At 29.5% G+C, this 22270-nt stretch overlaps 1 protein-coding gene across 1 annotated transcript in view; it reads right to left on the bottom strand.

The window, feature by feature from the left end:
* Nucleotides 1-2618: 2618 nt before the first annotated feature.
* LOC129000795 (protein slowmo-like) overlaps nucleotides 2619-22270 on the bottom strand; it is a 37738-nt gene continuing 18086 nt past the window's right edge. The window contains exons 3-5 of the mRNA XM_054427802.1: nucleotides 8618-8704; nucleotides 7713-7886; nucleotides 2619-3662 (exon numbers count right to left, since the gene is read on the bottom strand). Coding sequence (XP_054283777.1) covers nucleotides 3459-3662; nucleotides 7713-7886; nucleotides 8618-8704 — 465 coding nt within the window. The 3' untranslated portion in view covers nucleotides 2619-3458. The remainder of the gene's footprint in view (nucleotides 3663-7712; nucleotides 7887-8617; nucleotides 8705-22270) is intronic.

The following is a 22270-nucleotide window of genomic DNA, read 5'->3' on the forward strand; positions in this document are numbered from 1 at the left end:
TTCAAAGTAACAAAATATTTTTATTTATACACCTTTGATTTTTTCATAAAACTTCAAATAGCAGAAAAAAATAACTTTTTACCATAAAAAGGGTGATCCTAAGTGGAGGGGACGAGTTAGTTCAAATCTGACTACTGGGTTCCCTACTTCCCTCACGACTATTCCAATCAATTGATCCACTTCTATGCAATAGTCAAGTGTCTTGTCTTGTGTTAGATGCCACTAAGGATAAAAGGAAAAGTCTACGCCCCCATTGAGTATGTTCTGTTGAGATAAGCCGCACCTCAATTCAAAACTGCAAGCAAAGTTCCTGCAACTTTTGTCACTATTTCATCACACACTGAATAGTGACCTACCTATGGGCAACCTCCCCTTAAAAATTTAGCTGATCTTCTCCGAAAACCTTGAACCAATTTTTTTCACCCATACAAAACTGTCAGCTGGTAATGAATTTCATTAGACTTTTACAGAAATTCAACCGTAGGGTTCAATTCACATTTTAAAAGAGGGTTGATTTCCTCTTCAATCATTCAAATCTACAACTGTACTGGATTTTGTAGGAAGTGGGGATGTAGATAGGTTTCCAATTAACAACTCACACTAAATGGAAAACAATATAGGCTGTGAGATTGGTTCAAGGGAAGGCCCTAGCCAAGGATTTTGAATTTTAGAATAAGGAGGATCTAGCTTGCCTTGGAGAAGTTCAGGTAGGCCATAGAACATACTAAAGAGACAATGAACATAAAATATTTCATCCCCTGAGCGACTTTGTGAAGAACTTTCTCTACTTTGACAAAGTCCCTCAGGGGACAAAATATTGTGTATTTCATCTCCGAGGTAAGATAGCTGCAATTCTCCTTAATCTATATGTTTGTATATATATATATATATATATATATATATATATTTGGCAGTCATAAACTCAGACACCGCTGAACCGATTGCCACGAAACTTGGTACATACGTGTAGAATTTCATGGAATAGGTTTATACACCATCAATTTCGTGATCCGTCGGCTTCGCCCCAGTGGCTCTGGAGTTTCCCATGTTAACCTTATGAGAAATGGAATTAATGAATCTTAACAGCTGTTTCAATTAAACAAGTTGGTTCTGTTCTATGATGTTCAATAGCATTAAAGTTACAAGGATTACCAACAGGGTGCAGCACTATTATTTCTTTTACATTTATGACAACAGCTAATTTGCAACCAAAAGGTGAGTGAGCATAGCGAACGAACTTCAACCTGAAGGCAAGTGAGCGCAGTGAACGATCTCCAACTTAAAGGTGAGTGAGCGTAGCGAACGAGCTCCAACCTAAAGGCGAGTGAGCGTAGCGAACGAGCTCCAACCTAAAGGTGAGTGAGCGTAGCGAACGAACTTCAACCAGGACGTGATTGAGCCATGCGAACGAGATCATCTTGAAAATTAAGAAGTTAAACGGGGCAAAGCTAGTGGGTTACAGCTAGTCTACAATTAAAAATATAGACTGTGAGTCAGAAAATGTCTCAATGATACATATCAGGGGTCTTTTATGTATCTCACAACTATGTACACCTTCGATTGAGTATAAAATGAAGGAAATAAATTACTCCATGATGAGGAAACTAATAAGTAATTTATTGACAAAAAATGGCACAAAAACCAATTCAGTATGTTTATAGTCTCTTTTAGTGTTACTGTCATTCATCACTAAAAACTGAGTTTCTGTAATTAATAAAGGGCTAACCATAAATTGTCATCAGAATTTTTAAATTTTCAGACCTTCCCTTTGATTGACTAGTTATTATATTTCACTGAAAGAATTATTTAAAAATATTATGGTATGGTTTAAAGTGTAGGTTTTGGCTGTTTTAAAAAACATCACTGTTGTTTTTAAAAGTATTACATTCACTTATCTTCGATTAATCAATTTACAGAAAGCCCCTTCCGAGTTAACCAAAACTTAAAACTAAAAATATCTAAGACTTAACTTAATCTTTTTGAATTTCACATATCTACAATTATTTATTTATATCCTAGCTAGTTAAAAGTTTGATTACTTTTTAAATCTCTTCATCAAAAATTAACATTAAAATAGTCTCTGTTGTAATATTATGTTGTATTAAATATTAAATTGTAATGATTAATTAGACACGAATTAGTTACTTCACTAAAAGCAATACTAGAAGCAAAATTATGACAAGAACAAGCACAAAAAATAAATACATAATATCATAACAATAACATCTCGTCGGTGGAAACAAACAAAATCAATTTCTTTATTGCATCTTAAGAGTTATAACAGGAATGTAAAGGTCTTAAAACTACAGATCGCCTAGTATCAGATACGGTTATAACAAACTATATTGTAAAAATAGAGTTACTAATTTTATAAGTGAAAATGTGAGCAGTGATGTCACATTAAATTTGACCTGAATTGCAAAAATATTTCAAGCAGAATAATATTATCAAACACTTATCGGTACAACAGCCAGTGATTTTTGTTTGCATATATATAAACACATTTTTAATTTGCTGTAAGGGCAAAACTAAAATTATTTAAACTTAATTATTTTTTTACAACAATGTAAAAATTTTAACATACAATAACAATGATACCATTCCTCTTTGTTTTTAAGTAAGTAGCTTTTTTCACAAAAAGGTTTTAGACATCACTAGTTTAAATTTGTAATAGGAAACCTGAGATATCTTTCACACTGATATATGCAATTTTAAATTATCTGCATTTACAGTCAACTCCCCCTCGTTCAAAAACCTCAAGCTGGACTTTTGACTGAACTAAAAACACTCTAAACTATAAAATAATTAATTGAAACTGTTTGGAATGGCTATATTTTTAGCAACACATCATTGGCAAAATTAGTAAACATTGGAATATTGCAAGTCTGTATGTATTGACGATGCACGAAAAACATGTTTGGTAATTGTGTTTACACATAGATACAGACACAGGTGTGTGTTGCACGTGCATGATTTATAAACCACACCAAACATCTAAAGACTGAACCAAGCGAACAAGAGGGAGTTATCCGCACTTAAAACAATAACCAACAACAGGTTGAAATCTTTGGTTCACCCAGACAACCATTCAAAGCGTTTCTCCCAATAGAACTTGGGTTCACAAAAATATAACTCCTCACCACATTCTAAGGCAATCCCTCATCCCAACGGACAAGCTGAAAACACCTACGATTCTCCTTACAAAGGAAACATTCAAGCAGTGCGTCGCCGCCACATCTGCATCTACTCTACGGATAATGTTCGTAACGCGAGCTGTGAATCAAGAAGCGGGGGTAATAAATAACTTTATTCTAACAAATCAACAGCGAATAGAATACTAAGGATTAGAAACGTCGAAAAACTAACATCAGAATCAATACTGAAAGATGACTTAGATGTATCACAATTAAAAATTTCTTGAATGTGTCGAGATTGAAAAATCGGGGGATAAAATTATGCTAAAACTCGGGTATATTGGTGCTGCTGGTAAGGTTGTGGATGTCGTCCAGAGTTTTCTTGGCGGAGGTAGAGAACTCGTCCATAGATCTGCGTGCACTCTCCAGTGACTTCTTCAGCTCGTCAGTGCTCTTAGCTGCGCTCAGCTTCAGGTCAGTGACCTCCTTGTCAATGATGCCGATCACCCACTCAATAGCTTGCCGGCCCTGTACAATCAGAAGAAAATATTCTACTATGTCAAATCTTGGTCTTTGATAGAGAAATGCATCATTGAATTGGCGTGAATTATGGCCAACATTTTAGATAATTTGCAGCAATTCATATTTGGGATGATTAACAATTCAACTGGATTGTAAACTAAACTAACAGACTGTCAATTTTAGATTCCAAGGTTCGGTATTGTACTTCTATTCAAAAGCCTGCCTTTTAATCTTTAATACCCATTTACTGAGTGTATATGTTGGCATAGCTTTAAAAATATTTTGCAACCATTCATCAGACAAGTTGGAATCACTTATATTTGGAATTCAAATACAATTGACTGAAATTTATTACCAACTTTAGGAAGTGTAGGCTGAGGTTATGTTACTAAAAAAACACAAATACAAAATTATGTGTATAGTTTTAAGACTTGACACTATTAACTATTAAGCTTAAAAAACTCACCACTTTTTAGAGAAAACGTGAAACAAGAAAAAATAAAAAGATAATTTACTAGTGATAGTTTGATAATTTACTAGTGTACATGTTGCTCGAAATCGAGCAATTGAAAAGAAGTAAAGTAGTTCTTTAAAAACAAATAACTCATTTAAAAACTAATAAAAGTCATAGTTTCCGATTAGTTTAAGACTCGACTCATTGATTACGTACCTAACAGTTCCATAAACAAAATCAGTAAATGTACCCAATGTGTTTCATTGATTTAAAAAATAAATAACAGCAATTAAATTATACAGCTGATCAAAATGTAAACAATTATGATCTTCATAAGGATAACATGGGAACTTTAAAAGCCGTTGGGGCAGAGATAAAGGGATTTTTTCAAAAATGTAAGGCCAGTTTGCAAATCTACGTGACCCGCTCTTTCCAATGAGACGTTAATGGATGAATTCGGTTAAGAAATGGCGGAGGAGTTCAACCGACAAAGTTTCATGTAGCGTATTAATTATAGATAAGTTTTAAAAAAAGCAAATCTTCAGGTCACGAATGTATTGGTCTTACCTTCCAGTGGCACTATGTCTCGTGCCCAATCAGCGTCTGAATGACCAGTTCTTTAAAAATGTATTGTCCTGTGTGTTGTAATCATTTAATGTATTTCTCATTTTATATCAATTTCTCGACACGCTCCACATGACAGATCATTTGGAAGACATATGTGACCTGAAGATGTGCTTTTTTTTTAAAAGCAAAAAACAGCTTTAGTCTATGTACTACCAAGGATAATTTTGTCAGCAAACAGGTAATCTAAACCTATAATAGTTCATTCAGACAATCCAGAGGCCATTTCATAATGAGATAAGACAGTTTAAAATAGAGTAGGCCTACATAATTTAAATTGTGGGTAAAAGGAAACATACTGGGCAAGCGAATGAAGCATGTACTGAGTTTTGGGAACAGCGTGTGAATCAAGTTTGGCAAAGACTCAAATCTTCAACATGGTAAGAGTATTGCAATTAGAAATTATTAGAAAAATATAGAATATAACATTTCTACAATTGACTTGTCCTAAGAAATCGACAGATGGATTGGGAGGGAACTTAATTCTAAATTTGAAGTAAAGAAGGATTTTCACCAAGTGGAAGGGAAGCAAACTCAGAGAGGTCACAGTTTTTTTCAGCAGAACAAAATGTCAACCTCTTTGAATATATCTAATAGATTTTAAGGTGCAGGGGTTCTCCTTCGTATGAACTTTACTGTTATCCTAACTTTGATTTTTTTGGTCTACAGCTTAATGTGAGTATTGCTAAAGTAAAAACGCCTCTACTGTATATGTACTAATAAGATGAAGCGATACTAGTCCCACTGAGCTCCAGGTTTCCGATCATACCATCACTATTAGTGATTATAATAATTAACACAAGAGGTAGCAAAGAAATGTGCACAGTACGTGTGAGGACTTTACAAACGATGAAGTATGCCTACCACTAAAAAAATAAGAAAGTGCAGTCAAATGCAGGTCTCCCTAAAGCCTAGAGCGTATTTTCAGAGTACAATCAGAAGCGGCAAAAGTGGTTGTCTCGACCCACTATGGTATAGTAACACCACACGGAAATAGTATGAGATTCCACAGTACAGTTTAAACTCACTAGAGGCCTAATCCAACAACAGCTAGTACGACTCTTCGCTTGATCTGACTGTGCCTCGCCTATCGGTGACAATGCCCTCACAATAATATAGTGACCATTTCCCTTGGTCAAGTAGTCAACACTATCTCTTGCAATCACAGAAAAAATGTTGTTTAAATACCCCGCGGTCTTAAGAACATCACCATCTTTTTTAACAATTGCAGAAACATTATCGCCATCCCCCGCAATCGCGCCCAAATCTAGTACATCTCCTTCGGTTAGTGATGTGGGTCGGGTAAATACCCAGTGGGTAGGTAAATATAAATTGGGTATTTACCCGGGTTTTTACCCCAGGCCCGGGTAAATACACAAAAACTGGGTATTTATAATTTTTATTAAAGTTAGAGAAGATTTAGATGTTGTTTTGCAATTATTACCCTGTAAGGATAGTAAAATGTGTTAAACAAAATTTCATATGGTCACTACTAGCATTTTACTTATGGATATAATCGCCATAAATACCCAGGTCTGAGCATATAGCATTATCGGCATAATACCCTGGTCGCATGGTTGCACTGGTCCTGACTCCTTATGATTTTGTAATTTCTATGATAGATAAATGAATTTATTTTATTGGAATTGAAGAAAAATAATTTGTAAAGTAATAATTATTATTTAGAAAGAATGACAGGAAGATTTAACCTAGTAGTGGCCTATGTGTAAACAACTTTAATAATTAAAATTCAATCTGTAGGATATGGCAGGATTTAATAATATTTTTGTTCTAGATCTTTTGTTGGTATCAATGGTATCAAAATAAAAAAAACCTAATTTCATAAACTTGTGAAACAAAACATTTGAATCTATAGCACAATAAATCTTTCAAAATTATATTAAGTTAGACCAAAAAACAGGAGTTACATTTTTTTAGTAGGTTTATCCAAATATATTATTGTTTCCAACTAAGTGGTAACACAGAAAAGTTTAATTACTTTTAGTATTCTGCCATTCTGCCTATGTCAATCAGGCTTAGGTCTGTCTAGCCTTCCAAGCCATTTATACAATAGAAATTTTAACTATCATAATTAAATAACAGTAAAAGTAGGTTTAGGTTCACTATTTCTCTGATGAGGTGTTGTCTTGATTTCATTTCATAGGGAGTGTTTAGTTTCTAGCATTCTCAATCAAAGGTAGCATCACAGGCTTGTTTTATTACTGCACACCTGCACACCCAGCCTGTTTATGTTATGGTTATAAATTTATAAAATGATAAAAATTGAAATAGCCACAGCCTTTTTTAATATCCTATTTTTTTTATGTTAAATTTAACTGATGTTACTCGATTTAAGACACGAAACCCCATGCTTATTAAGAAACTTTATATATTATTTACAAAAAAAGTGCTAAATCATTAAATAAAAGGTACTATCAAAGCTTCAAGTTACTGTAAAAGGTGTTATAGGCTATCCTAATTTATCATGTAGTGATAACAATAACATATTTAGGGGTAAATATAAACAAATTTAAATTGATTTCATAAATACCCAAAATACCCGGGTATTTATGGATTTTGGGTATTTACCCGGGTAAATACCCAGGGTATTTACCCCGAGTTTTAAATACCCAGATATTTTACATCACTACCTTCGGTAACAGAAAAAATTATCATCTAGCCTCCTAAGAACAAGGCAAAATATGGGGAACATAATCATCCTCTTCCACGATCGCGGAAAAATCCTTGACAAACCCCACGGTCATGGAAAAACTCATCATCGTCTTTGGCGATCGATTAAAAATATTGAACACCTCCCATACTTGCTGCACCTCAGATAATCCGACCTTTTCACTGTTCCGGCCAAGTTTTGGGTCCAGTAGGGGATGAATTAGAGGGGTAGTCCTATACTCAATAGTTTACAAGGAGTGTAATTAGTTGTGTCGGACAGTTATTTTTTTACTCAGACCTTGACTAACCTTGTTAGCATTCAGCATGATGGTCTTAGTAAGGATGTCCTCCATGTAGCTGTTGAGGGGGATCCCCTGCACTGTCACCACAGCCTCTTGTTTCAGCAGAGTTTTAGTCTTGTCCTCGGGATGTGGTTGGTAGCTAAGAGTCTCGTCTACTGCGATAAAGCTTCCGAACGTCAGCTGAAATATGTTCGATTTAGTAACAAAGTCCCTCCATATCAATAGCGTTCTCCTTGATATTCACAGGTTAAATACATTTAACGCCTGATCCAGAATAAGTCAAGTATACAATCAATTTCTATTTGTAATTGAAATATGACATGACATGAGTTTTTATGTTTGAAAAAAAAACAAAAAAAACTACCCGATAAAGAATTGTAACCTTGCTTATAAATTTTTGCCTAAAAAATTCAATGCACTATCTGATGTAATAGTATTAAATGAAGAATCTTGACCTTTTGTACGTCAGTGAGAAGAACATACGGTTAATCTTGAATTCCTTTTGGAGGCTAATGTTGCAGACATCAAGAATGAAAACTAATAGAACAACAGTTGGATAACTTAATGTTTTTAAAGGAAATCATCTCTACATTTCATGAATTTTGACCGAATGTTCATGACCACCAAATGTTGGTTCCCACAGCCCATCTGTAAAACATTGTACAATCTGCACTAATTGCAAAATAATATTCATACAAACACTTTTTTCTTTAAGTAGGTAGCTAGCTATAAATAACCTACATTCGTATGGTCGCCATTTTTAGATTAAAGTAACTTATTAGTCAATTGTCCAGTCTATAGTTAGCTTGATAAGATAGTTATATACGCTCAGTGAGTTACGGTACAGTATTTGAATACTTGCCGCCCTATCCAATTGACCTTATATCCTAACAAGTTATTATAAAACTCACGTTTCTAGTTTTTAGCTCCATGTGTCGTTTAGTTGGGTTTACTTCGGATTGTTCACTGGCATAACAAATGTTTGATGGTCCAACAAGCTGAAATCAAACCACGAATAATAAATAATCAACAAATACATCAATTGATGGTCACTAAAAATTCTCAGGGTGCTAAGAAAAATAAATATAATTGATAGTCATTATGAGCTATCAACATAATGCTAAAAGATTACTTCCTACTACGATATGTATTATGTATGCAAAACTGCATACTGGAGTAGTTGCTAGCGTAACCACAAAGCTAAAGCACCACTTCCACCTACAGGATTCTAAACTTTTTCGTAACAGATGACCTAAGATCATAGTTTCGTCTTTGCTCAATAAAGGCAAAAAGCAACTCATAAATCTGAGGTGGTTAATGCAAAATTTTAATTTGTTGAATGAAATCTCCTCGGGACATGTAAGGGAGAGGAAAGTTAGTTTACTAAAAAAAAATGTTTACTTTACCAGGCTTATTTGCTCTTGAACACAATTTCAAGGTAAAAGCTCGGCTGTAAATATTGTAATAACCCATGACGAAGATAAGGAAGAATGTTTTGAGCAAACAAGTGTTGTATTCATTATACGGGCAACTAAATATACACATGCATAAGGAAGAATATTGTTGTTTACAAAGAGCTAGCAAAATTATTACATAATATTCCCGCTCCTAACTATTGAAGCTGGGAGACAACTAACTTTTGTTTAGTAATTGCTTAAAGTTTATACAAAATTTTTAATTTGATTACTATTAAAAAATAAACTAAAATTACTGCCTTATTGTTATTAAATCAGAATTTTAACATTACTGAAGTTCCTCATGGATATTCTTAAAATTCACTTTTTTTGCTGCCCCAACCCTCAAACTTTACTAGGTACATATGATGAATCAGGTTCATATCAAATGATTTGAGTATATCTCTCTTTATGATGTAGATCTACAATCAAAAAATGTAATTTATTTTAAATCAGTAGTTTTAATCACCTAACTGTCTTAATGAACATACTCTTCGAAAGATGAATTGTATTTTTTTGCCTTGCAGACAAGTTTTGAACCCTGAAATGTGCAATTTGCACAAGGTTTCCCTTGTACAATTATTTTAATCCCGGTACATCATTTTATTTTTATTCCAAAATTTTTTAGGTTATAAGATACATCAATCCTATCAGTTTAAATACGAATGTGTTGCAATATTTTGGTTGAGTTTATTGCAATTGGATCCGTGGTGGATAATATTTTTGGCTGAGATGAGCTTGCCAAACTGCTCTGAAGTACAATGCCACGTGAGATGTGTGTGAACAGGCCAGCTGGCCTTGACAAAGGCCATCACCTTAACTAGCTACTGTTACACTCGCTTTCAGTAGCTTTAAAGTGATCCCATTCGCAAATCAGATAGAGACTAGTTTTTCTTCCATAATATAATTTCCAAATTGATCAAATATTTTAAAATTTCACCGGTAAAAAAAATAGTACCGTAAAAACTACAAATTTGGTTTGAAATTAAAATGTTACATCACTATTCATATCTGTTGTTGACAATCTGCATCACATGTTGCACTGCCTTCTTTTGACATTATCTATACACTGTAGCCTATTTTGTGTTTACATAATTATAAAGATTTGATTTGATAGAATTTCAGATAATGGCTCCTGTTTAACTATCATAATAAAATGATGAATTTAATTGAATAATCCTTCTTTACATTCAGACTTACAGACAATATCTGTATTAAATAAACGGTATCAGCATTCTGACACATACTTTCTCCCATAAGTTTGTCAACAACCTTTATCATGTGTAAGCGGTGAGAGTAAATATACAGTAATGGGATTGGTAAAATTTTGATCATAATTGAAAGGATTATAATGTACAAAATTATTATCAAAATAGTTCGGGCCATTTTTTGAAAATCCGATTTTCCCGTTATTTTACGGGGTTTTATGGGAAAATAACATAATCTGCAATAACTTTTGAACGGTAATTTTTACAGAAACGGGATTTGTACCATTTTGTTCAGAATATTAAGGACTATGACATACTAAATTTGTATCAAAATCGTTCGGGCCGTTTTTGGGAAAATCCTATTTTTCCGTTATTTTATGGGGTTTTATGGGAAAATCCCCATTAAAAATACAAATTCTGACAAATTTAAAAAACTATGAAAGTTGTAAGGACCATAACATACTATGTTAAATAAAACCGGATTTTTTCTAAAATATAATTTTTTGTTATTTTATGGGGTTTTTATGGGAAAATAACATAATTTACCATAACTTTTGAACCGTAATTTTTACAGAAATGGGATTTGTACCATTTTGTTCAGAATTTAAAGGGCTACAACATACTAAATTTTTATCGAAATCGTTCGGGCCATTTTTGAGAAAATTCGATTTTTCCAGTTTTTTATGGGTTTTTATGGGAAAATCCCCATTAAAAATCAAAATTTCAAAATAATGAAAAAAACACCTAGAGATACCATGAATTAGAACCTACATTCCAAATTTCATCGAAATCGGACCACAGGTGTAGTCCCTAGCTCTGTACACATCCAGACACACACATACGGGGTTTTACCGAATACTCGCAAACACCTAATTGTGGCATCTTTCAACCTGCGGCCACCAGTGGATGAAGGAAGGTGGTAGAAACATGTCTGCATCGATATGTTTAATGAACACTCCATTTTAACATCTAACATTCCAGTTTTTAAATTGTGGCACCATACCACAAATCGGTATATATCAACAGTGTGTGGACAGGATGCCACTAATGCGTTGTAGTGCTTGAGCGGTGTGTGCGCCCCCCCTACTTCTCGCGTGCGCTGTTGCCAGTTCTCCGTTCTAGTTCCTTCATTCCGTTCTGTATTCATGTGGCTATGCCCTAGCCGCTGTAGCTCATTTCCCGCGCTCATGACGTCGTCTTTTATTAGTGTAAGGATTTTATATGAAGTTTTTTTCAAAGCTCCAATAATTTTTACAATTATTGGATTTAAAGTCAATGGACCAAATGAAATGTCGTGAGGATTACATAAAACTACATGCTATTTTGTTGATATTTTATCGTCACATTGTATGTATGGTTTACGAACTGAGATACTTGGAATAAAGGCCAAAATAATGTGCTGGGTAAATTATCAGTTTCATGGGAATATACAAGAAATCTATTCTATCTATATATTAATTACGTAAGCCGATTCTTTGCGTCAAAATTGTGGGCGACTGGGAAGTCGTAGAACGACGTGAGAAGGCTCAAATTAAAGGTCTTTATCCCGTGACGGCGGGAAAAATAGTGAAATTCCCAAAATCTTAACACAAAATTAGATATAACGTACAATGTTCTCTATAAGAATAGCATTAGAAGGCATTTACTGCTGATTTTTGTTTACTTCAATCCAGCTGATCGTGATTTTATCATTAGCAAGTAAGCTTACATTTGGATTACTCATTTGCCAGTCAATTCTGCAATGTAATGTATACTATATAAAACCAACTATATAAAGGGAAAACGTTACCTTTAATAATCAAGACTTTTTAGTTATGTCAAAGTTGAAATAAATTGTTTTCAAGATTTAAGAAACGATTCAAGATTAAAAGAAGATCTTCTTTGTTTTTATTTCAAAACATATGTAAAAGATTTATTCCATTTTTTTTTAAATTTTCTAACATTTATATTTGAGATTTATTGTAGTGTTTAATCAATATTTTGTATGAAGTGGAATAACCTCAACGGTTACTCTTAGAAAACAATTTGGGAATAGAGATGAAGTAGGTTCGTACAGGTATTTAAACGAACCAAAAATATTTATGTCGTGATTAGTTTCGATAACTGGGTAATGGAACCCTAACTAGCCGCAAAATAGTTAGTAATTAGACGTTGACTAGGCCCTTTTTTTGGTAGAATATGTAAATCAATCGCACCTTTAGGAGCATTAACACCACATACTTACACTAGGCTAATAGTGGTTTTTTAATGTTGATCACAAACAAATTTAGATCCAAGTTCTGTCAATGGGATGCCTTTACTTAAGAATAATTTTGTTAAACCTTTACAAAATTAGCATAGACTTAGAAATAATAACTGGGTAGGGTATCTCAACACACAATTTTTTGCCTTTTCTTATTTGACGAAGACAATTTCCAATACTGTATTTCAATCGGGGAAGCCTTGTTATCAGCATTAACCAAAAAACCAAAGCTACCTTAATAAACCAATATTTATTCATAAACATGTTTGCTGCCTTTAGCAGTTAAACCTCTGGAATCATTCAAATTCTTTATTGAACATAACGTTATCAACAAAAGCAAACAAAGACAAACAACAAACTATTTTGTTTTTTTGCACAAAAGATATGTTGTAGTGGGATATCTAGGCCTATCCTGACATATAGATAATTTGATTCTGAGTTTGTTGAAATATTCCAACAATAATTCCTTTTCCGTAGCTTTTTAGGGACTATGTCCCTACAAGCCACTAGTTTACATTAAAATACGCAATAAGTATGACTCCGTTTTTTCTGTATGCATATAATTAATTCATGGTAATGTAAAAGTATGCGTAACGAATTTTTCACCTCACTATGATGTTTTTAGCTGTTTTACTTACATACATTTAGCTGGTTTATATTGGTGGCTGAAAGTTACGTTTTGCTGACCATGCCAGCTGTCATCGTCATATGGAACCGAGCAGGGGTTTACATCCCTAGGGCCGCAAAATCACTTGTTCGCCTATTTACTTAAAACATTAATGTATATTAAATGCACAAGCTGTATCCATGGCATTGCAATAGACTTGTTTTTTGTCACAGCTGCCTAGACAACTATTTATTGTTATTTTTGATTTTGCTGATTCCTCAAAATATTTTACAGAAATAAGAGAGACGTTATATTGCAAAACATACTTGGGTGAAAAATAGCGCTCGTACCACGAGCCAAAATGGGTTTGCAGCTCTCGATCGTTTCACGTTCTCGACTTCGTCCCGAACTTAAAACCCGATATCGATTCGGCAAAACCTCACTGTACGAAATATACTATTTTTTTTACGGTGGATTTAGAGACCCAAAGATTCTCACCCCGTTGCGAAGCATGGGCAGATAGTTAGTTATAAGATTATAAAGCCTTTACTGTTTTGTCTGTACATTGCATGAAGTGTTTGGTTATTTCTACGTTGTATATAATAAGAAAGCCGAAACGAGTCTTGTGTCAATATCTGTACGTTTGTTTGATTGTTACTGTCATTGTGCCTGTAACGCCAAAATTCCAATTCACGTGTCCTACATTGGGAAAACTAGAGTACCGTTCATGATCCAAATAGTTTTGTAATTGTTTGAATAAATTTGCCAAGTTTGATCAAAATATATCCATAAACAATTAAACTACAACATTTTACAATATTCTTTATATGAATAACAAGGGAATTTTAAATTTACAATTTTTGAATTTGTCCTGTTACCAATAACCGTACAAAAACACTTTGATATACTAAATTATTTGTTTTCTAAGCTATTTAAAAAGGTCTGGATATAAATTGGGAAATTTTGTATTCTTGAGGTAACGTTTTTCTCCATTTCATATATTAGTAACAATAAGTAGATATATTCATGTCACTTCTGGGCCAAAAAAGGAGCCACTCAAAAATTAAATGAATTTTCCTATTTTTTTATACAATATGCTATATTTTTTACCCTTTTAGGTCAATTTCTAACATTTTCATATTTTTCTAGAAAAAGTATACAATTTTGATGAAATTTTCATGAATATGTCTATATTTTACATAAAATTGACTACAAACTGAAATGTTTTAAAAACAAGTAAAATTTTAAAATTTTTTATTTAAATATTCTAAATATTTTATTTAAATTATTGTTTTTGTAAATAATATTTTTCCTATTTGAGTTATTCAAAATTTATTAAAAGTATTGAATTTCTCAGAAAATTCTAATGATATTTGATGTATTACAAGTCCATATTTCATTTTAAATAATTTTAAACTTAAACATGAAATGTTATCAAAAATGATAATCTTAAGATAAGAAGATAAGTATTGATTTAGATTAAAAATAAATGTCACCAATGAAAAGCTTGTTAAAAATTAGTGCTATTTCATATATTATACATTTCTGTATGATTAAAGATAATGTAAAAATCAACAAAAACAAATTGTGTTGTAAATATAATCTTATTGAAGGAATATTAGTCTATGGCCTAATTTGTTTGATTGATCTTTTGATGAAAATAAGTGATTGAATAAAATAATAACCAGTTGAATGTTAGTAAATTGCAGTGTGGATTAAAATAATTATTTTGATTTATCTAAACTAATCGAAAAGTATTTTATAATTAATGCTTAAAATGTATAATCAATGGTTAAATAGTTAGCTAATGAAACTAGCCGATTGAACAAAAAAAGTGTCAAGTTAGCAAAAATCTCGTCATTAGCTATCATAATGGGTGTGGCTCTGTCGACTGGCTGATTTTCTATGTATATTCTCATTTTGTTTTATGAAGAAATATTTAAAATAAGAGTTTATTGATGGTTAAAAGTTTATTATTTATTGATTGAAGATGAAGTATAAAGAAGATTAACTATGAAAATTGTGAAACTATCGTGTTGTGAAGTGAAATGTGTTTGAAGTGTTCATCACCATATTTGGATTGTTCAAGTGTTTTTAACTAATATTTTAATAAGTAAAAGTGATTTATTGAACTATTTATAGACTATTTTTATTGTTTGCAATCATAACTTGTTTATAAAACAATCAGAATTTTCAAGGTCAAGTGATTGCTGCTTTGTTTGATAGTTTTTTTGCCAAACCATATGACATTCAAGGACAGTGTGCTTCTAAAGCACGCTTTGATAAATCTGAATTGTACAGTAAATATTTTGTGTAGAAAAATTTAAGTGACTGCGCTGTTTTATTTGGCAGTTTTTTTTTGCCAAACCAAATGATGTTCAACGAAAGCGTGCATTGAATGCACGCTTTGATAAATCTGAAATGTTTAGTAAATATTATTTGTTTATGTTTGTGTGAGTTATTTTGAATTCCTATTCAGTAATTTAACTGTTAATATCGAATGTTTCAACTTATTATTCGATTGTTAGTATCGAATGAAATTATTTGAAATATATTGTATGTTATAACTTGAGTGTTTTTAAACCAATCTTAACCAAATTTGAAACATACACTCATTGAATATTAAAGAATGTTTTTGACTTATGTTAAGGGTAGTTTCATCCCTTATTTTGTATTTTATTTATAAAAATGTAAAAAATTATTGAATAATTCTAAAACTTAAAAATTATGAAAAATTATGTTTAAAATCAATGTTTTTACTAAAATTTTCCAATTTAGGGTGAACTACCCTTAAACTAAAAACCTTAATAACTTCTTTGTTTTTAAAGATATTTTCATGAAATTTGGTATGATATATCTATAAGGTAAGTACAAATTTATTAAATAATAAAATTTAAAATATTTATTTCTTGTGACCTTGAAAATCAAAAATTTTTATTTATTAATATTTTTTTATGAAACAAATTTTAAATTAACAATAGTAGTCTCATTATTCATAAAATATAATAATATTTTGAAAAATATGTCAAAAAGTAGTAAATAAATGGTGGTTTTATAATAATTTTATTTGATTTCAGTTATATCATTTTTAATCACATTATACTCTAATAATCTTTCAGACACAACAACCACATAGCAATTAGTTTTACTAGCAACAGTTATATCATAATCAAAATCCATATTTATAATAATATCATTCTTTGAACCAGAAATATTAACAGGAGTTTTTGTTGTATCAATCACATACAATGGTCTATTTTCAATGAATTCTGTTGGATCATAATACATTTCACTATTGTTATAATAAACCTTTTTATAATCTTGATACATTTGATATGCAATTCTAAATTTTTCATTATTTATATCTAGATTTATTAATTCATCAGGATAATAGTGACCATTTAATTTTACTCTAATATTTTTTATATACATACTATCAAATTTTGAAGTGTCATATAATTGATCATTAGTTCTACCTTTTTGAAAACCAATTATTATAAATTTTGGATTATAGATGTTTCGATAAATATTTGTTATATCAAAACTAACTGTTTTTCCAGTTATTGTCTTTTGTTCAATACATTGCCAATGATTAAAGTGAAATAGTATTTTTTTCTTTTTTAGTTATTTCATTAATATATTGAATTTTACTTGTAGTTTTATACTCAATTATTGGAACTCTAATGAAAAAGTCATCAATAATTACTTTTCCAACACCTGGTAATGTAGTATCATCAAAAGTTCCATCAACTTTTTTAGTTTTCCATCTAAAAATAGCATCATTATCTTCAGATCTAACAAAACATATATTGAATCCTCCTTTGTATATTGGAACATTAACATTTTCAAAGAAACCTAATCCAAAATGTGATAGATTACCCACAGCTTCAAATGTTTTTTTGAAATCTGATTGAAATCCATTACAAATGTTGGATACTGCTTCTGTTTTTGAATAAGTAACAGTACCTTTTATTGTACTCAATTGTCCAGGATATTCAATTTCCTCAATTAATTTATTATGTTTTCTAATTTCAATTTTTGAAAATAAGAATGGTATAAAATTATTAATCAACTTTACATTATCTGTAGCACTATAGTCTTTATCATCAGATTTTTTTAATGATCCTGAAATATAAAATTGAAATTTAGATGTACAAAAACCATCTCCAAAATCAATATTAAATTCAGTTTTTTTGTTTGGTTCATTCAAATGTAGTTTAGATAAAGGATAAAAATTTTTATATTCAGCTCTTTCAATTTCATAAGTATTAGCCATTTATTAAGGAGAAATTTATGAAAAAAGTATGGAAAGAAAAAGGTTTTTTAAAACCAGTAAAATTTTTGTAATAAAGAATAGTTTTATAAATCTTTTTGGAATAATTTAATCAATCTCGTCATAATCCATTTTTTCTTTAAACTGTTCAATATTCAGTGCATGATCTATGATGAATTTTGCTGATATATTTTGATATTGTAACACTATTTCCCAATCCAAATCATTTTTATATTTATCAATAAAATCTTCATCTAAATTTTGATACTTACAAACCAAATTAATATAAGCATTAAGTTGATAATTAATAAACTCATCAATAAATTGTATACTTAATGTTTGATATTGTGCAATTTTTTCCCAATTTAGTTTATTTTGAAACAATCTGATCATATCTTCATTCAATTCATATTTTTCTGAAATAATATTCCAATCTTCATTGGTCAACATAAATTGGTTTCTGATAATAAAAAGATCAAATGAGTTATAGTTTGCCATTTATTAGGAAGAAATTTTTGCAAAACAACTTTTCTTTGAATTACATATACAACATTTTGCTTTAATCATATTTTTATTTTTTAATTTTATTGCTTGAATGTCTTTAGAATTGGTTTTTTGTTTACATTTAAGACAGTAAATAAACTCCATTTATATAGTAAAAATTATTGATCTTCTTGGTTTTCTGTATTAAGTTTATCTTCTAATATTTGTGCTAATCCAGCAGTTACTAATCTTATTTTTTCAGCAAGTTTATCTTCAAGTTGTTTTTCTAAATCTTCAACATACATTTTTAGATTAAATAATGAATTAACCAATTCATTTAAATCCTGTTTAGTTTTTGAATGATCATTACCAACCTTAATAATAGAATTTAAAACTTCATTTAACTCAGATTTTATGACAACATCATAGTCGTTAATGCTTGGTTTTACATTAACAATCCTTCTAGAATTAATACTTAAATAATTTTTGGATAGACTAATAGCATTAACCAAATTATTAGTTTTCTTAATATGGTTTTTTAAATCCTTATTAATATCATTAAAAATGGAATTTAATTTTGAATTAATATAATCATTTTTTACTTCAATTAAATCTTTTTTCTGTCTACCAAATAGATCAAATATATTTAATGAATCCATATTTATAAAGAATTAATTTATTGATTATGTTATCAAATCTTATATTTTTATTCAACTCATTTAATACAAAAACACACAAATGACCACATATAGGTGGATCATTATAATTTTGAATTTGTGAATCATTAAAAAATATATTGTCTTTTCCTAAATATTTAACAATTTCCTTAAAAGGTTTATTAACAATTTTTCCATAAGAATCAAAGTAATATTTAATTTTATCTTTTTTATAATAACATATCCAATGAGTTCCATTACCAGAAAAAGAATCTAAATTGACTACACCACATTCAAATTTATTAACAGTTTTTGGAAGCATATCTCTCATAAAAACACCTCTAAAATTCTTAATATTTTGACATAATTTTTCTAAATCAGCTAAAGTCAATGGGTTGAAATTTTTTTCTTAACATATTTTAATGTTTTTTCATCTAATCCAGATCCTTTTACATTAGCTAATTCTTGATCTAACCAATTTATAAATTCTCTAAATTTTGGAATAACATTGTCTTTTACTACTTTAGCTCCTCTTCTAACTTTTGGTGTTAAACTATTTATGCCAGGAATATAATCAGCAACATTTAATATTTCATTTAATAAACCACCATCTTTTATTTGTTTAAGTTGATTGTAAGAAAATTCAAGTCTTAATCCAGTATTTAATTTTTTATGTTTTTCTAATTTATTCAATTGTCTTTTAGTTAATAATAATACATCATTACCATTTTTAAATTGATCTATTTCAAATTGTATAGTCAAATTTTTATTTTTCTTAAAAGCAGATTTAATTTTAGATTTTTGATAATCAGTTAAATTTACCTTAACTTTCTCCATTTATATAGGTTAAAATTTTAATCCTATTTCTAATCCCATTCCAAATTTTCTTTTTAACCACATAGCACCTGATGTTGGTAAAGCAACTAATCTTTCACCTATATCATGATCACTAGATGTTGCTATATCCCATGCTTTATCTTGTAATATTTTATCAGCAATATCATTTCTAGATTCTGTATCTTTATGATCTCTATAAAATATATCATGTTCTTTAGCAGCTTTATCTAAATCATTTATTCCAGGATCACCTCTTTTTAATCTTTTTTGTAGCTTAGTTCCAGGTCCTAGATATTGAAAACCAGGTACATGCAATTCAAATGGTAAATTATTTATAAAATCATTTAATAATCCTGAACCTATAATTGGTGATGTTATAGTTGGTAATATTCTTTTTAAATATTTTATACCATCAGGTTTTTCAATTAATTCATCTAATTTGTTTGAAATAAAATCTTTAATAGCCCTTTTTTCATTGATAAAGTTATTATTTCCAGCTTTTTCTTGAGCATATATATAATTGATTATACTTTCTAATTTGTTTAAATCATCAATATATCTGTATTCAATTTTATTTTCTGAATATTTTCTTATACCAGATCCTTCAATATTTCCTTTAGAATCCCAAATAAATTTAATCAAATTCATATATTTATTACCTTTACTTGATTTTGGTTTTCTAGTACTTGGATCATTATTTTTATAAATTGAATCTGTTTCCCATAAAATTTTTGAGTAATTATTTAAATCATCTTGACTATATAAATTATCATCTGGTTTGTCTTTATATGTCAATAATCTCCATAAACCTTGAGTGCCAGTATATGTTTTACCATTAACAAGTAAATCATCATTATCAATTACTGTTATTTTATCACCAATCATAAATGATTTTTTATGTTTATCCCAATACAAACCAAATTTATCATCTTTTGCTCTAGGTAAATATTTTTGTGCAATTGGACCAATGATTTTATTTAATATTTGAGGTGAAACAATATTTGGATCTATAAATGTTGATTCTTCTTCAATAATTTGTTCTCTTATTGGTCTAAATGGAGTACTTGAAGGTAACATAAATTCTTCTTCAGATTGTGGTATTGATATGTTTGCAAATTGATTAACAATAGGTACTAAATCCATTAAATTTTTATTTTCATTTAAAACATCACCAATTTTATTTTCTACTTTACCAATTGCAGATGTTATTGGTTCATATGCTTTTTGTTTAATTTGTTCATAATTTTCATCAATTTTAATCTGATTTTTAAATTCTTTTATTAATTTTTTTTCAATTTCATCTAACTTTTTAGCTTTGTCAACAGTTATGTTATCCATTTATTAAAAGAAAAAATATGTTAACATAAACATAAATGATGTTAACATAAACATAAACCATGTTAACATAAACATAAACTATGTCGATTAAGCACAATCAACACTACACTAATGATTAATATAAATAAAACAAAAATAATAAGTAAATCTAAAATTAAACACAAACACATCATTTTTTATTTTCTGTAAATTTAATAAAAAAAATAAACACTAAAGATAAGGCAAATATTATTATAACAAATATTTTATCAACAATTAAATCAAGCATACACCACATTTATTTAGAAGAAAATTTTATATTAGAAAACTTATTCATATATTTTCCTTCATTTGTTTTTAATATCAAATTCATAGTTAAAAATCCATAATTTTCTTTCCAACAATCATTACAAATATCCTTAAATTCATTAAATGACATATCAGAACCTACAAAATGATCAAAAATTTGTTTTACATAATGATTATTTTGCTTAAAAATACATAACATATTTAAATTATTCCTTATTAATTTAATGTCAACTTTTGAATAACATTGTGAAAGATAAATACATGATATGTTTTTATGTCTACCCATTACAAAATACTCTTTTATTTTATCTTGATTTTCTAAAATACAATCATCAAAAACAATTAATGAATTTGGTTTACAATCATTTAATGAAATTATATCTTCACATGAACCAAAGAAATTTGCAACTTTTTTGTTAATGTTCATTTCAATATTTTTAAATCTATGTTGTAGTTTTATATATGCAGGCTGCTCTAATGATTTACTAAAAATATATAAATTTGTGTATGGTATCAATCTTTTATAGATAAAATTTAATAGTAATGTTGTTTTACCAGAACCACTTGATCCTATTATTAACAATCTAATTGGTTGATTATTCTTGATTTTTTCATCATATGTATCAAATTTTATCTTATTTTTTTCCTTTAAAAATTTTTCCATTTAAATAAGATGAAATTATTTAAAATTATAGGCAATTCTTCAAAGATTGAACTAAGATTAGAACATCCAATTCATTTAGATGGAAATTATAGTATTGGTCTTTGTGGATTTTATTCAGATAATTTTATATTAAATGTACCAAATGATTATATAAATATATATGGTTTTAGTATTATTGATCAAAACAAAACAATTGATCAATATTTTAATATAAAGAAAGGATATTACACCTTAGAAGACATAAAAAAATTATTTACAAAAAGTTTAACAGAATTTAAAAATAAATATGATAAATTTAATGAAAATGAATTTTTATTAGAAAACAATGGTCCTTTTATTGTAATAAAATCACCTGTTAAAATTATAGTCACAGCTTTCATAATTGATCTATTAGGGTTAAAAGATGAAATGATTGAACCAAATGTATTAATAAAAGGAATAAAATTACCAAAATTAAGACCTTTTGATGTTATTGAAATCCATTGTAATTTAGTTGAACCTAGCATTGAAAATC

This window comes from Macrosteles quadrilineatus, unplaced genomic scaffold (genome assembly GCF_028750875.1).
Source record: "Macrosteles quadrilineatus isolate MER2022 unplaced genomic scaffold, UCM_ALF_1.0 Scaffold_8__2_contigs__length_117827958, whole genome shotgun sequence".
In the NCBI taxonomy this organism is placed as follows: Eukaryota; Metazoa; Arthropoda; class Insecta; order Hemiptera; family Cicadellidae; genus Macrosteles; species Macrosteles quadrilineatus.